The 16,470-nt window shown below is 34.8% G+C and overlaps 1 protein-coding gene across 1 annotated transcript; it reads left to right on the top strand.

Annotated features, from left to right (window-relative positions):
- The first annotated feature begins 12,629 nt into the window (after positions 1 to 12,629).
- On the top strand, positions 12,630 to 15,891 carry LOC116028000 (zinc finger MYND domain-containing protein 15). Its single transcript, XM_031269802.1, has 11 exons — positions 12,630 to 12,794; positions 12,955 to 13,068; positions 13,457 to 13,575; positions 13,776 to 13,822; positions 13,911 to 14,011; positions 14,242 to 14,329; positions 14,518 to 14,626; positions 14,844 to 15,015; positions 15,112 to 15,183; positions 15,310 to 15,423; positions 15,520 to 15,891. The coding sequence occupies exons 1-11, from the start codon at positions 12,654 to 12,656 to the stop codon at positions 15,610 to 15,612; spliced, it is 1,170 nt and encodes a 389-aa protein (XP_031125662.1). The 5' UTR covers positions 12,630 to 12,653; the 3' UTR covers positions 15,613 to 15,891.
- The last annotated feature ends 579 nt before the right edge of the window (positions 15,892 to 16,470 follow it).

The following is a 16,470-nucleotide window of genomic DNA, read 5'->3' as shown; positions in this document are numbered from 1 at the left end:
TTTGTTGACCAAAGGTTAAAGCCCTTCATTCATGCATTAAATGAGCATTTATTGCCGTGATTGTGTGTCTGTCATATTTGTTCAAAAAATCTGATGCCAGTCACCCCTTGACTCTGCCTATCGCTGCCTCCAGTAAACTCACCCTCCTCGTACCAACTGAATGTTTCCTGAAAAGGTGCAGGCTCTTTGACAAGTTGAAAAGAGTTGCTAAGGTCGTATGTTTCTTTTCCTTCTTTAGTATCCTTACGTGGACGCTCTGCAAACCAAAGGCTCCCAAACGCCGAAGGCTCCTTCCATCCGGTAACTCTTAGCTCCGGGCCAAAGAGATTCTCCGTCTCCTTTCGGTAGCTCTTAGCTTGTGTAAAGCCTACTACCGGAAGCCATAGGAAGGGGTTATAAAGCTTAGGGAAGCAAAGACAACAATATAAAATGAAATGTGAATTGGAATGAAAGCAATAAGAGGTTATGAAAACTCAGGGAAGCAACCCAGTTTAAAGGGAAGAAATGATTGGAGTGAAAGTCATAGAAAACAAACAGCTACAGGGAAAAAACAAGGAGAAAATAAAGCATGTGTGTTGGCCAAAAGAAACCAAAATGGAGGTTTAGACGGTAGTTGGCAATCAATGAAGGATACTGGAACTGTATCATAAATGCAAGGTTATAAAAGCCGAAAAAACAAAAGGATATACTGATAAAAGAAAGAAAGCTTGTTACAAAGAACAAGAAGGAGAAAACTTGTTACAACGAACAAGGAGTTAACTTGGTAGTTATTGAGATGCTGAAAATCATCAGGCCAGCCGGAGAAACATCACTTCACTTCCGCTCAAATAACACTATTCTATTTTCTTCTCTTCTCAACTAGATTGTGACACTATCGTATCCCACACTTTGTCGGAAGGGTTTCAATAATCCAAAAAGTATTAAGGATGTTTTCAATGCGAAGTCACAAAAAACCTATTAGTTTTCAATTGTTGGGGGTGCTATTGCTTTTAGAGCAACTATGGTTGTTGCTTTCCCCCCCCCCCCCCCCCCCTCTCCTTATTATTATTATTATTATTGTTGCCAAATGGGGTATACTGAAGGGGAGACAAAGGAAGGAGAGACAAAGGAAGAAAATAAAACAAAGCTTGAAGAGGAAAATGGGAAAAAAAATCATGTTACCGTTTATGCACCTAGTAGGTGTGAAACGCACACCAGTATCGTTACTCCCCCCTCCCCCCTTCAAGTAGAACCCACAAAAAATATTAGGGCCCATTTGGGAACCGAAAAAATGACTTCTGGAAGTCATTTTTTCGTGTTTAGGTGTTCAAATAAAATAAAGTCAAAGTAAAATATTTATTCCAATCGGGAAAAAAATGCTCAATTTGGCGGAAAATGTTTTCCTAAATTTGTAGTGTAAAGATATTTTTTGAATTCTTTATTTTCTCGTTTCTCTTTTTCTCTTTCATCTCTCTTCAAACTACTTTATGGATTATAATTATTGCCACCACCACTACCTCCACTTCCACCGCCACCATAACCACCACCATAGCAACAACCTCCACCTTCACCACTACCTCAGCCACCACCACATCACCAGAACCACCTCCACCACCCCACCACCACATATTATTATTACTAGTTATCACACGCGCGTTGCGCGATTAAACCAAGCTAAAAATCCAATGCGTATTTTTAAATTAGTGTTCCTTAATTGGTTAAAGTAGTCATATAATAATGAGAGAGAAAAAAATGCTAAATTAATAAAAATCAAAGAAATAGTCTCGACACTTATATATTTTAATAAAACATAACGAAATTGTAAATAGCTAAACTAAAACTAAAGTAAGTAGAAAAAAATAAACCACTTATATGGAGCAAATGGCGTGTCATCATTGTCACTTATTTGGACACCGGTCCGACCATTTAAAATTCATGTGTAATTGTATTTGTGATCAATTACTTTATAGTTCGTCCAGACATGTTTGACAATGACATTTGAGATGATGCACCATTTGTTGGTTTGTAAAGTGATATCATACATTCCGATGTTATTATCAAACATTGATTGAACCCGAGTTCCTTGCATTTAGATATAGCATTTACAATGATGTTGGTGGTGAATGAGAGCATCTTCATAATAATAATAATACTAATAATGATTAAAAAAATTAAATAATAATAATAATAATAATAAAGGGAGAAAATTTCACTATTTACTTACTGTTTCATCCTCAAGTATGATGATCATATACTTTTTCTCAGGCGTTCCAATAGCGTTTTTTGGTTCGTTTTTCTTAATGACATGAACTGTACAACTCCAGTCCACAGTTTGCGTGTCAATATCAATTAACTTTATTGCATTTGTCATTACTAATATCCTTGTGTCATGGAAATATGTTCATAAAGGATGTTATGAAATAATATAATGGGAACCACAATATAAATTCAAAAACCATAGATTAGGGAGTTAGGAGTAACTAAAATGTGTAGATTATAGAGGAATATAATGAGAACCACAACATTACATGCAAGGATACAAGTATAGATAAACAGATTATATAATAGATATATTTACATAACGATATTGAAGTTATACTAATTAATGAGTATACCATCATTGATTTTTTTTAAATTGTAATCATTACGAGTACAGATGCAAATAATAGAATTAGCATGATAATATTTTGACAATCATACCTATAGAATGTCAAGTAGATGGTGTGTTGCAGAATATGTTAGGTTTAGTTTTGGATGAATACCACTGAGAAGGGGGGGGGGGGTTTATATACTGTTGTTTTGGGTAGAATAATGGTTTAGTTAGGAATCTAACTTCAATATTATAATTTTAAGTTAGGAATCCATACAGAATTGTATTATAGAATATTGCCAATTTGTTTGAAAACTTCAATAAAGAAACAAATTGCCTAAAGAATTTAATGTTATACTTCCGTTATATTTAACGGAAAATTTTGGTAAAATTATAAAAGATTAGGATATATTAGGAATTTAATTGGAGGTTGCATAATAAGAAGAACACAAAGTACAATATGCTATAGCAGACTATTACACCAACATTTTTTTAGTTCCAGTTAAGGGTCTAACATTATTGACTCTTATTATAAGTGTAGATTATCTTATAAAATAAATAATATGTTAATTTTCAAGAAATATGGACCAAATATTAAAAAAAATTATAACTTTCAGTCAAACATAAAAATATAATTTTTTGACATTCAACTAAACATTTTTAAAAAAAATATTTTCAATCATTTAAAAAAAAAGAAATTATAAATTTCTAAACGGTCACTTACTACTATGGAGTACAATATATTCAATCTTCTCACTCTTAATTTTTGTCCCTCTACATTCACCTAAAACTCATAAAAAATCATTGTGAATGCTCTTAAGATTATATGTTTGTGCATTTTTAAATTTTAATTTGGTTATTCCAACTATTATGTGGTTTACGACATCTATATTACCATCGAGTGATCAAATCATCAAATTTCGATGTTGGGGCGAAAAAGTTGTCATTTTGGTCCAATGACTATTGTAGTAGTGTTAATTGTTATCCGTGACTTTCAAAAATGTTAATTGCGTACCTTGACTATGCATTTTTTCTCAATTTTGGTCATGCCGGTCAAATGTGACCGGAAAACATTAGTTGGTAAAATAATGAGGGTATTTTAGTCTTTTTACTTTTATTTTATTTCTTCTCCGGCGGCGAGTCCATGTTTCCGGCTTTCTGACGCCACCTAGAACACAGAAAATACACAAAACTGATAATTCAACACAAGAAGAAGAGCTAATTAGGCGTTTGCGAGGAAGACTCCTGTGCAGTTCATCTCCAGACCTCTTCATCGTCCTCGTCAAATAATCCCCTTAATCTCCAAAAAATTGTGCTTTAATTCACTCTTACCACTACAATTAACCAATAATCAATATCTTGAAAAAAACAAAGCAAATTCACAAATTCAAATACTCCCTCATTGATCTAACAAATCGCAAAAATAAAAATAAAAAATACACAATTAATAGGCAAATTATTAGCTCGAATCCTTACTTTACACAGATGTTTACTTTCAGTTTTAAAAACCCTTGGAGGCGGTTCTGGACAGTGGCTTCGATCGGTGGCAATCGCAAATCAATTCCAATTTGGAAAATCCTTGGAGGCAGCACAATAGAGGAATTTCAGCAACATTTTCAACAACAAGGTCTGGTATCAGCAGTAACGATTTTCTTCCGGCGGCGTTAATTAATCTGCGACAGTTTCAATTTTGAAGTTCTTGCTAGGGTTACATTGAAGTTTTGGTCGCCGGAACAATGGTAGATTGGTAGCTGAGATGGGCTCGCCGGAGAAGACGACGGAGAAGAAATAAGATAAAGTAAAATGACTAAAATACCCTTATTGTTTGGCCTATTAATATTTCCCGGTCACATTTGGCCGGCAATTTGACCGGTGTGACCAAAATTGAGAAAAAATGCATAGTCAAGGTACGCAATTAACATTTTTGAAAGTCGCGGATAGCAATTAACACTACTACAATAGTCATTGGACCAAAATGACAATTTTCTCATGTTGGGGCAGATACTACCTTATAAAGTTTTTTGTTTTTTTTGTTTTTGTTTTTGTTGGATTAGGTTTGTTGTGCCCGTTGGCCTTTAGCTCCTAACCGTTGATTGGTGAGTTGCAAGAAATGTATAAGCTACTATAATAGAGAAAATGGATAGAGTTAATTTCTTTTTTGGTCCTAGATTTATAGGGGTCATTCCGCTTTTAGTCCTTTTTTTTAAAAACATCCTATATTGGTCCTAGTTTTATTGTGGCATGACCATTTTTGGTCCTCCGTTAATAAATCCGTTAAACAGGCGATAATTATAAGGATATTTTTGTCTTTTGATACAAAATTAATTAATTAATTAATTAATTCATCAAATAATTTGTTCCTTAACATGTGTATTGTACGTGATCAAAATACCTAATTCCCATTCAAAATAATATCTTCTCCGCAGCAGCACAACTCGCCTCACGTTCCGGCGTTCCGCAGCAACTTCCGGCATTCCGCAGTAACTTCCGTAGCAGTTTCGCAGCAGCGTCCGCAGGTCCGCAGCGTACGTCCGTAGCAGCCCTCCAACAATTATGGGTGAAAGGTATTATGACGGTAAGTTCTTGAATTTGCTCCCTTTTTTTTGTTTTAGAATTTGCTCCTTTTTTTTTGTGTTTTAGAATTTGCTCCTTTTTTTTTTCCTGTTTTAGAATTTGCTGTTTTTTTTTTTTTTGTATTTTTTATTGTTGGTTGTGATCATTGATAAATAAAGTATAATAGTGAAATTTTGATTTACTCACTATTTTTAACAAAATTGATATGGATGATTAGAAACAAAATTTAATATGAACAATCTTTATTACGGAATGTGAAAAGTGAACATCTAGTTTGAATAGTTAACTCACTCTTTTGATGAACATCTAGTTTGAATACTTTGGTAGAAGGCATACTTTGAATGATTTATTTTACATATATTGGGACCATTGTGTTGATAATTAAACTTGTTCAATTTTTTTTGTCATATGTTAACAGATAAGTTCAAATTGATAATAAAACATGGTGGTTTGCTTAGAAAATCGGATAAAGGATATGTTGGAGGGATAACAACGAGTTTTGATATGGATAATGATTTATGGGGAATGATAGCCCTAAGGGAGAGCGTAGAAGAATTGGGTTACAACATGTTAGATAAGTTTAAGTATTTTATAGTGACAGATACTCACCATTTAATTGAAGTTATTACTGATAGTGATTGTTGGAAAATTTGTAATGGCTCTGTAGTTCCTAAGAAAATTGAGGTTTGGGTTGTACCAGCAAATTCTGAGGGTGATGGTGCAGGTGAGGGTGAAGGGGAAGCTGCAGAATTTGAAGAAAAGGGTGAGGATGAAGAGTTGGAATTGTATGACTATAGTGATGCTGAGTTGAATGAAAATGAGGAAGATGACAAAGAGTATGAAGGTAATGTTGATCCAAATGTAGAGTATAATGGGGTTGGAGTTAGTAATACACGTGATTCAAAAGATTCTAGTGCAAATATAGATTGTGTGGGGTTAAATATGTCTGATGAAGAGAGTGGAAAGGAGACTAATGATGAAGAGAGAACTAAATGGCCAGTGTTTAAGTCAAATACTGAGATGAAGTCTATTAAATTTGAATGTGGATTTACATTTGCTTCTAAAAAAAAATTTAAGGATGCAGTCCTCAACTACGCGTATAGTAATGGCAAGGAATTACACTTCACTAAGAATGACAAAGAAAGAATGTATGTTAGATGTAGACAAGCTGGTTGCCCTTTCAAAATCAATATGTGGAGAGTAAAAAATGCAATGTCTTGGAGAATTACAACTTTCTATGAAGAGCATGAGGGGTGTGGCTGGGTATACAAAAATAAAATGGTTAAGTCTAGTAGAGTTGCAAATAGATGGAAGAAAGAAGTAATGCACCATATGAGTTGGACATCAACTGAGTTTAGAGATAAGGTTAAGGCTGATGAGGGCTTTGAGTTAAGCAACAAGCAAGCATATAGGGCAATTACAAAAGCCAAAGAATCAATTGAAGGGGAGGCTTTAGATTTCTTCAAAAAGATTTGCGACTATCGCTTAGAGATTCTGAAAACTAATCCAATGACCAAAGACTATCGCTTAGAGATTCTGAAAACTAATCCAATGACCAAATGCATAGTCAAGCAGATTCTGAAAACTAATCCAATGACCAAATGCATAGTCAAGCTCAGTGATTTAGAATATGAAGGAAAAAAGAGATTTGTCAAGCTCAGTGATTTAGAATATGAAGGAAAAAAGAGATTTCTTCGGATGTATTTGTGTTGGGATGCTTGCAAGGAGGGTTATAAGTTTTGTAGACGATCATTGGGGTTGATGGATGTCACTTAAAACACAAGTTTGGGGGGGTACTATTAACAACAGTGGGAGTTGATGGAAATGATAGCATCTTCCCATTAACATATGCCATTGTTGAAGGAGAAAACAAGAAGTCTTGGACATGGTTCTTGGAGTTGCTTAAAAATGACTTGGTGATAACTGAGGAAGCACAACACAAGTTGACATTCATCTCAGGTTTGTTACATTTGACTTAATGATTTTTCATTTGGGGTTAAATTTATAATCTGACTTAAATATGTAATATGACTTAAAATCAATTTTTTTTTGCAGACAAGCAAAAAGGTTTGTTACCTGCTTTTGAAGATGTCCTACCATATGCTAGTCATAGATTTTGTGTCAGACATCTCTATGGCAACATGAAACTTGCTGGGTATGTGGGAAAAGCTATGAAATATGCCTTGTGGGCAGCAGCAAAGGCAACCACAGTCAACACCTTTACTGAAGCCATGAATGATATCAAGAGTTTAGATCAACAGGCATATGATTGGTTAAGAGAGAAACACCCTTCAGAATGGAGCAAGTCATATTTCTCTACTACTTCAAAATGTGATGCTTTAGTTAATAACATTTCAGAGAGTTTCAATGCTATGATCTTAGATGCTAGACAACAACCTTTAGTTTCTTGTTTAGAAACTATAAGGAAATTGTTGATGAAAAAATTGTTTGATAGTAGACAAAAATCAAGGAGTTGGAAGGGACCATTCTGCCCTAACATAATGAAGAAAATATCTATAATTGAGAAGGCTGCAGCAGGGTGTCTAGGGACTCAGTGTGATGAAAACTTGTTTGAGATAAGATCTGCAGTACTATTAGGAGTGGTAGAGCAGCATACTGTGGACTTGTCTATGTTTACTTGTAGCTGTAGGAGGTGGGATTTAACTGGGATACCATGTCAGCATGCTGTTAGGGCTATATGGATGAAACATGGGAACGGATCAATTAATGAGTATGTTGACCCTTGTTACTCAATTTGGTCTTACCAAACCACCTATGGGAAGAGTATCAAACCACTTGCTGGACCTATGGAATGGCCTAGATCAGAAAAGGAACCACCACTACCCCCATTGTACACAAAAAAAGCTGGCAGGCCCAAAAAGTTGAGAAAGAGAAGCAGAGATGAGATGACAAAAGATGGAACACATGTGAACCGTAGCTTGTTGGTTAAGCATTGCAAAAAGTGCAAAGAAGCAGGCCATAACTCAAGAAAATGTCCTCAAGATCCTGCAACAAAAGACAAAATAGTAATGATCTATTTTACTTGTAGACAATTATGAATTTTTATCATTTTCTATTTCTTGACTTTTTTCTGATTCCTGATATACAGCTTCATCCAAAGAAAAGAGTTAGGAACAAGAAAAGTACATCTAAGGCCACAACTCAAGAAATTGGTAATCAAGAATAAGTTCGAGTTGGAGTTGAAGTTGTAGATGATCCTCAAGCTGGTGAAATCCATGTCACACAACCTGATGAGTTTATTGCTAGACCTACGCAAAAGAAAGGCAATAGTCTCACCCCATTGGGAGTTAGGATATCATGGGGAAGTCCAACTTAAAGGCTACAACTATGATTCTAATGAATGAACTTATGAAGTAGACTTATGCATTATACTTCAGTTTGTTATAAAGTAGACTACTTGTGATTTTTTACAATTGCACTTTTTTAATGTTTTGTAGTACACTTATTTTTGCTAAAGATTTATGCTCTATTATGCAATTAATGAATTATGGATTCTTTATGTTATTAATGGGTGTATGACTAATGTATATGATTTTTTGAAGATGTAGAAAAAAAACTTTCATCTTGTATTGTTCTATTACCCAGAAAAAAGTTACATTTTGAGTGGTCTATTACAAAGAAAAAGTTAGATTTTGAATGGTTTATGAAAGAATATGCTTTAAAGTCATTTTTAATCTCATTTAAACATATGTATTGACAGAGGACCAAAAATGGATATGCCACAATAAAATTAGGACTAATATAGGATGTTTTGAAAAAAAAAAGAACTAAAAGTGGAATGACACATATAAATTTAGGACCAAAAAAGGAATTAACACTTAAAAACTAAATGGACTGAAATACCCTTAAAACTAACGCCAGTTTAACGGATTTATTAACGGAGGACCAAAAATGGTCATGCCACAATAAAACTAGAACCAATATAGGGTGTTTTGAAAAAAAAAGGACTAAAAGTGGAATGACCCATATAAATCTAGGAGCAAAAAAGGAATTAACTCAAATGGATAACAGAGATAATGGAGACAAGGAGAAGGGAGATTCTTATTCATCTGATCATAGGACATATTACAAAGGGTATATATAATAACAACTATAACGGAAAGGAATAATGGAGACTTAAATATAATAGCCGTTACAGCTGTTATATTACTACATAATAATGACCACAAATACAATAATTTATAATAGTTTTTTGTTTTTTGTTTTTTTTTTTTTGGTTCTACAACATATTGAGCCACTCTTTTTCANATAGTCAAGCTCAGTGATTTAGAATATGAAGGAAAAAAGAGATTTCTTCGGATGTATTTGTGTTGGGATGCTTGCAAGGAGGGTTATAAGTTTTGTAGACGATCATTGGGGTTGATGGATGTCACTTAAAACACAAGTTTGGGGGGGTACTATTAACAACAGTGGGAGTTGATGGAAATGATAGCATCTTCCCATTAACATATGCCATTGTTGAAGGAGAAAACAAGAAGTCTTGGACATGGTTCTTGGAGTTGCTTAAAAATGACTTGGTGATAACTGAGGAAGCACAACACAAGTTGACATTCATCTCAGGTTTGTTACATTTGACTTAATGATTTTTCATTTGGGGTTAAATTTATAATCTGACTTAAATATGTAATATGACTTAAAATCAATTTTTTTTTGCAGACAAGCAAAAAGGTTTGTTACCTGCTTTTGAAGATGTCCTACCATATGCTAGTCATAGATTTTGTGTCAGACATCTCTATGGCAACATGAAACTTGCTGGGTATGTGGGAAAAGCTATGAAATATGCCTTGTGGGCAGCAGCAAAGGCAACCACAGTCAACACCTTTACTGAAGCCATGAATGATATCAAGAGTTTAGATCAACAGGCATATGATTGGTTAAGAGAGAAACACCCTTCAGAATGGAGCAAGTCATATTTCTCTACTACTTCAAAATGTGATGCTTTAGTTAATAACATTTCAGAGAGTTTCAATGCTATGATCTTAGATGCTAGACAACAACCTTTAGTTTCTTGTTTAGAAACTATAAGGAAATTGTTGATGAAAAAATTGTTTGATAGTAGACAAAAATCAAGGAGTTGGAAGGGACCATTCTGCCCTAACATAATGAAGAAAATATCTATAATTGAGAAGGCTGCAGCAGGGTGTCTAGGGACTCAGTGTGATGAAAACTTGTTTGAGATAAGATCTGCAGTACTATTAGGAGTGGTAGAGCAGCATACTGTGGACTTGTCTATGTTTACTTGTAGCTGTAGGAGGTGGGATTTAACTGGGATACCATGTCAGCATGCTGTTAGGGCTATATGGATGAAACATGGGAACGGATCAATTAATGAGTATGTTGACCCTTGTTACTCAATTTGGTCTTACCAAACCACCTATGGGAAGAGTATCAAACCACTTGCTGGACCTATGGAATGGCCTAGATCAGAAAAGGAACCACCACTACCCCCATTGTACACAAAAAAAGCTGGCAGGCCCAAAAAGTTGAGAAAGAGAAGCAGAGATGAGATGACAAAAGATGGAACACATGTGAACCGTAGCTTGTTGGTTAAGCATTGCAAAAAGTGCAAAGAAGCAGGCCATAACTCAAGAAAATGTCCTCAAGATCCTGCAACAAAAGACAAAATAGTAATGATCTATTTTACTTGTAGACAATTATGAATTTTTATCATTTTCTATTTCTTGACTTTTTTCTGATTCCTGATATACAGCTTCATCCAAAGAAAAGAGTTAGGAACAAGAAAAGTACATCTAAGGCCACAACTCAAGAAATTGGTAATCAAGAATAAGTTCGAGTTGGAGTTGAAGTTGTAGATGATCCTCAAGCTGGTGAAATCCATGTCACACAACCTGATGAGTTTATTGCTAGACCTACGCAAAAGAAAGGCAATAGTCTCACCCCATTGGGAGTTAGGATATCATGGGGAAGTCCAACTTAAAGGCTACAACTATGATTCTAATGAATGAACTTATGAAGTAGACTTATGCATTATACTTCAGTTTGTTATAAAGTAGACTACTTGTGATTTTTTACAATTGCACTTTTTTAATGTTTTGTAGTACACTTATTTTTGCTAAAGATTTATGCTCTATTATGCAATTAATGAATTATGGATTCTTTATGTTATTAATGGGTGTATGACTAATGTATATGATTTTTTGAAGATGTAGAAAAAAAACTTTCATCTTGTATTGTTCTATTACCCAGAAAAAAGTTACATTTTGAGTGGTCTATTACAAAGAAAAAGTTAGATTTTGAATGGTTTATGAAAGAATATGCTTTAAAGTCATTTTTAATCTCATTTAAACATATGTATTGACAGAGGACCAAAAATGGATATGCCACAATAAAATTAGGACTAATATAGGATGTTTTGAAAAAAAAAAGAACTAAAAGTGGAATGACACATATAAATTTAGGACCAAAAAAGGAATTAACACTTAAAAACTAAATGGACTGAAATACCCTTAAAACTAACGCCAGTTTAACGGATTTATTAACGGAGGACCAAAAATGGTCATGCCACAATAAAACTAGAACCAATATAGGGTGTTTTGAAAAAAAAAGGACTAAAAGTGGAATGACCCATATAAATCTAGGAGCAAAAAAGGAATTAACTCAAATGGATAACAGAGATAATGGAGACAAGGAGAAGGGAGATTCTTATTCATCTGATCATAGGACATATTACAAAGGGTATATATAATAACAACTATAACGGAAAGGAATAATGGAGACTTAAATATAATAGCCGTTACAGCTGTTATATTACTACATAATAATGACCACAAATACAATAATTTATAATAGTTTTTTGTTTTTTGTTTTTTTTTTTTTGGTTCTACAACATATTGAGCCACTCTTTTTCAATTCCCAAATTAGAGTTAATACCCAATATAGTCTTCGACTATAGTAGTTTTACACAATTTAGTTCTAAATGATTTTTTATGCTCAATTTACTGAATTTAGTCATCGACTTTGATGGTTTTACACAATTTAGTTCTTTGTTAAAAATTCTATTAGTTGACTGTTAGAAATAATGTCCTAATAGTAATTTTCATTCTTAATTCCATTTGGGATGATTCTTTCTTCTTCTCCTTATTAAGATCCACACAGAAATGTAAAATTTTCGTACCAAATCAACTTCAATCCTAAATAAATAAATACAGAGTAAATAAATATTTGAATACAAAGATTTACATTTCTGCGTGAATCTTAATAAGAGGAAGAAGAAGGAATCATCTCAAATAGGATTAAAGATGAGAAATTATCATTAGGGCCCTATTTCTAACCGTCCACTATCACAGTTTTTAATAAAAGATTAAATTGGGTATGAGAAATTATCATTAGGGCCCTATTTCTAATCCTCCCTATAGAGTTTTTAATAAAAGATTAAATTGGGTAAAATTTGACGATCACTATATTGGTATTAACTCCCCAACGTACATAAGTAACTGAGGCCCAGTCCAATACGAAGTATGCAAAGACAATGCGATGGACAAGTAAGTTAGTCTTCGCCGGAAGAAGAATGGAGTGCGCCGGAAAGGGGAGCCGAACCCCATGCTCCGGCCAGGCCACCAGACGCTGTGGCCGCTGCCGCGCCGTTGCCTACTGCTCAATCTCTCACCAGGTATTTCTATATATTCATATGCTTTTTTTTTTTCTTTTTTTTTCTTTTTTTTTTTTAAATTATAAAGTATTTAATTGTACAGGTATGTAAAGCTCCTAAGGCCTTGCTTTGCAGCATGGCTATAATCTGAAATTGTAATTATTTATAATTCTGCGTTAAGGTTTCACATTGGAGTGTTCATAAGAAAGAGTGCGAAAGGTTAGAACAGCAAATGAATCGCGCTGATGTTCTTAATGATTTCCCCTTCACCTTTACTGAAGAAGCTACTGTTAAGGTAAGAAGTGGAATTTTTGAGCTTGAATATCATCTTTACTTTATGCATCTATTGGGTCAGGACTATTTAGATGAAAAAAGCAATTAAAGAATTAGCTCCATCTTAACTAAAGCTGATAGATTATACATTTATGTTTATATATTATATGCTCAACATGCTCCTCACCTGCGGACAGATTGCTTTTTGATGGGCTCCAAGCAACACTTGTAACATAGTCTCTTCTTTTTATAGGGTAGATTCGAACCCATGACCTTTGGCATGGTGTCGGCTCTAATACCAAATTGAAACATGTGTTCCATCTCAATTAAAAGTCTAAACTGATAGTTGAATTACACATTTATCATTTATGTTTATATATTATATGCTCAACAAAGCAGAACTTTGGCAGGTATGTGAGCAAAGCCAATCGAGGTGTTCATTCTTGGTAACACAGGGAGTTCATTGTGTGGGAATGTGGAGATGGGAGTGTGGATGTGGAGCATCAGTTGCTTCATTGGATGTATCAAGGTTTTCCTTTGAGATTAATTTTAATCATGAGAGATACTTGTGAAGAAGTATGGTCCCCTTGTTGAGATGATGTGGTGTTCGCTGTAATGCCTTTTGAATAAAAAAAAAGAAGCATAGCTGAGGTTTTGTGATGATTGATGAACTTGTGTGGTTCTAACACAATCATTGTATCTTATCCTTGAAGTTTGTTCTGTTCTTAGGTGCATTGAGGGATGGAATCTTTCGAATACATTATGCCCTTGTCGAGGTATTCTCCTTTCCTCAGAAGTAATTATAGACACTATTATTGTGATTGGTGCTTCTGCAAGTTGATGTGGATGAGCATAAATATGTAGGGCCATCCTTACCAATACCAAAGCGTATAAGTAATTGGAAGGAATACTACGAATGGAGGTGCATCCCACTAAATTCTCCTGTTGCATTACTTCTTCACTGGGTATGTTGTGTGTTTATGTGGGTGATTGGCTGGGTGAATGAGGAACTTTAATCTTTTTCCATGCCATGTACATTTGTTAAGAAATTTCATTTCAATTGTCTTACCCCATTTGGTAAATCCTACTAAAGCATTTATGGTTTGTGGAAACTTTTTCACTGCAATTGAAAATGCACATTTTATTTTATGCAATTGTATACTCTGAACACGTATTTTTGTCCCCTCTTTTTCAGCCACTAACCATATATTGGGGCATTCAGCTTGCAATTATGAGAAGCCTGATTTCTGAAATTGCTAGTGAAATTCACATACATTATATAGGTATCTCTTCTTGAGCTATACACCCATAAGACTTTGTATATTTACTTATGTATCTTATCTCTTGTTCACTCTCGGTTATAAATGTTTATGAAAGTGCCAATTCTTTTTCCTTAATCCCTTGCTCACGTGTTTAACCATGCTATTATGCCACTAAGTTGGGGTTCTGCTTCTTGATCTAATGTATATAGGACCAGAAAAAGAACTTTATCAGCTCGCAGTCTTTGGAGAATTGTGTGCACTTTTCCCTGGAGTGAGGATGCATATATATTTTGTTGGAAATGCAGTTCCACAAGACAGGTAAGTGTCACCTTGTAGGGGGTAACTAATTTCATCAGCTACAGAGCTACATCTGGAGCTCAGGTTAGCTTTATATGTTTTATCAATCCTGATAAGACTAAACTAATAATGTTTTCAAGTATTTATTCCCATTAGTTTTCAAGGCTGTTTTAGTTGGGATGATGCTGATCGCTTACTCTCTCTAATGACAATACTTGCTTTGTGTGTTGATTCTTAGGGACGGTGAGGTGATTGCTCTTTATAGTTACTGTCATTGCATTGAGACAGACTGTGAATGCAAATCTTTGGATATCAATGTTGACTCCTGCTCATCCATGGATAAATCTTGTCCAGTCATGTTGCATCTTTGTGCAGGTTATTATCATGATCGCTACAGAGATCTATCAAAGGTTGCCCCAATATGGTTTCCATCCTGATTTCTCTGTTATAAACAGTTCACTGTTATCTCACATTCTCACAAATTTTGCGATTTGTTTTTCTGTCAGGATTCTTCTCCAAACTTAATAATTGCCCCAAATGCTGGTATTGCTGCTTATAGGAGCTGGTTACCAACAATTGTAAGTCTTCAAATCCTTGTTAAATCTCTATTCACATATATTTTAATGTGAGTCCTACTGTGTGACTTGTAGGTTTCTATTTCATTAGAATTTTGGTTACCTTTTCAAAGTTTATCGTCTTCTCAGGAGCTGATAAAGGAGATGAAAGTTCCAGCACTTTTCTCAGACTATTGTGAAGAAGCTGCTCATCTCGCAACTCATTGCATTAGCTCAATTAGTGGCTCCCCTCCAAGCATTCCTGTCAGTGCTGTTCTTTGTTCTGATTGATGAGCAATTCTACATTTCTACCTCTCACTTCGTTTTTGTTTTTCTCCTTGTCTTTTTCCTGCTACCTAGATTCAGTTAAATCCCTTCAGGCAACCTCTTGCAGTTGAAGACAGCGCTCTGTTTCTTCCTTGCTACTCCAATTGCTTTCTTTTTGGTATGTGAAAAAGGATCCTTTTGTTACTCGGTCCATCACCAATTGAGTTGGCATATTGCACTTTGCACCTGCTATATTAGGCAGAGAAAACATTGAATACAGTAAACTTATGTTGCGTTATTGGAGCAAATATCTAATTTTGTTTATTAGGAATTAGGAAGCACAGAAAAATGTCCACTTCTTTATACGCAGACGTCTCGTGTGCAGATAGTCTTGTTTGTTTGACAGAACATGTACAGTTTGGGATTTCATTAATCTATATGTAAGTTTTGCTCAAGCTTTTTCTTTAGCCTTGTTTCTTTTACTTGCTTTTCTCTGTCTCTATTCTAAAATTGAGGCTTTTTGTTACAACTTTAAGACAATGCAATTGTAAAGTTAGAAGTTTCACGTGCCAGTAGGTAGTATTTGTGGGAAGAGACTAAGGTTCGAAACTCGGCAGCGACAGTGTGGGAATTATGCCCAAAGTGGACAGATTCCTTGTGCGCACTGGTATTTGGCCATGTCTGCTGAGCCATTAAGTTATTGTGATTTACATTCTCCGAAATGTTCTGTCAGCCAGGGTGTGGAGAGTTTTTGTGGTTGGGGATTCAACCTTTTCGGGCAAGGGGGAAGGGGGAAGAAGTTTGACGTGTCAAGGTGGTTGGGAATTAGGACACTAGGTGTTGTATGCAACAAAATTATTCTGTACTCCATGATAAAGTTTTCCATTCAAGTACTCTAATGATTAATGAATAGACTAGTAGTGAATTTATCTTTGCTGGTATGTATAAATGCATAATTTCTTCATAGTATTCTCTTTGGAATGTTTTTTAGTTGTAACAAGTCTGCATCATATGTTGTTTAATATGGGGGGGGGGGGGGGGGGG

This window comes from Ipomoea triloba, chromosome 8 (assembly GCF_003576645.1).
Source record: "Ipomoea triloba cultivar NCNSP0323 chromosome 8, ASM357664v1".
Taxonomy (NCBI): domain Eukaryota; kingdom Viridiplantae; phylum Streptophyta; class Magnoliopsida; order Solanales; family Convolvulaceae; genus Ipomoea; species Ipomoea triloba.
The sequence above is the reverse complement of the archived record's forward strand: the minus strand, read 5'-3'. Positions and strand labels throughout refer to the sequence as shown.

What these genes read in the sequence shown, in the direction of transcription:
- LOC116028000 (XM_031269802.1), top strand. Translation starts at nt 12,654, where the DNA reads ATGCGATGGACAAGTAAGTTAGTCTTCGCCGGAAGAAGAATGGAGTGC. An exon ending in CTGAAGAAGCTACTGTTAAG is followed by an intron (nt 13,069 to 13,456) that starts GTAAGAAGTGGA and finishes GAACTTTGGCAG; the next exon opens with GTATGTGAGCAAAGCCAATC. An exon ending in TTGCATTACTTCTTCACTGG is followed by an intron (nt 14,012 to 14,241) that starts GTATGTTGTGTG and finishes CCTCTTTTTCAG; the next exon opens with CCACTAACCATATATTGGGG.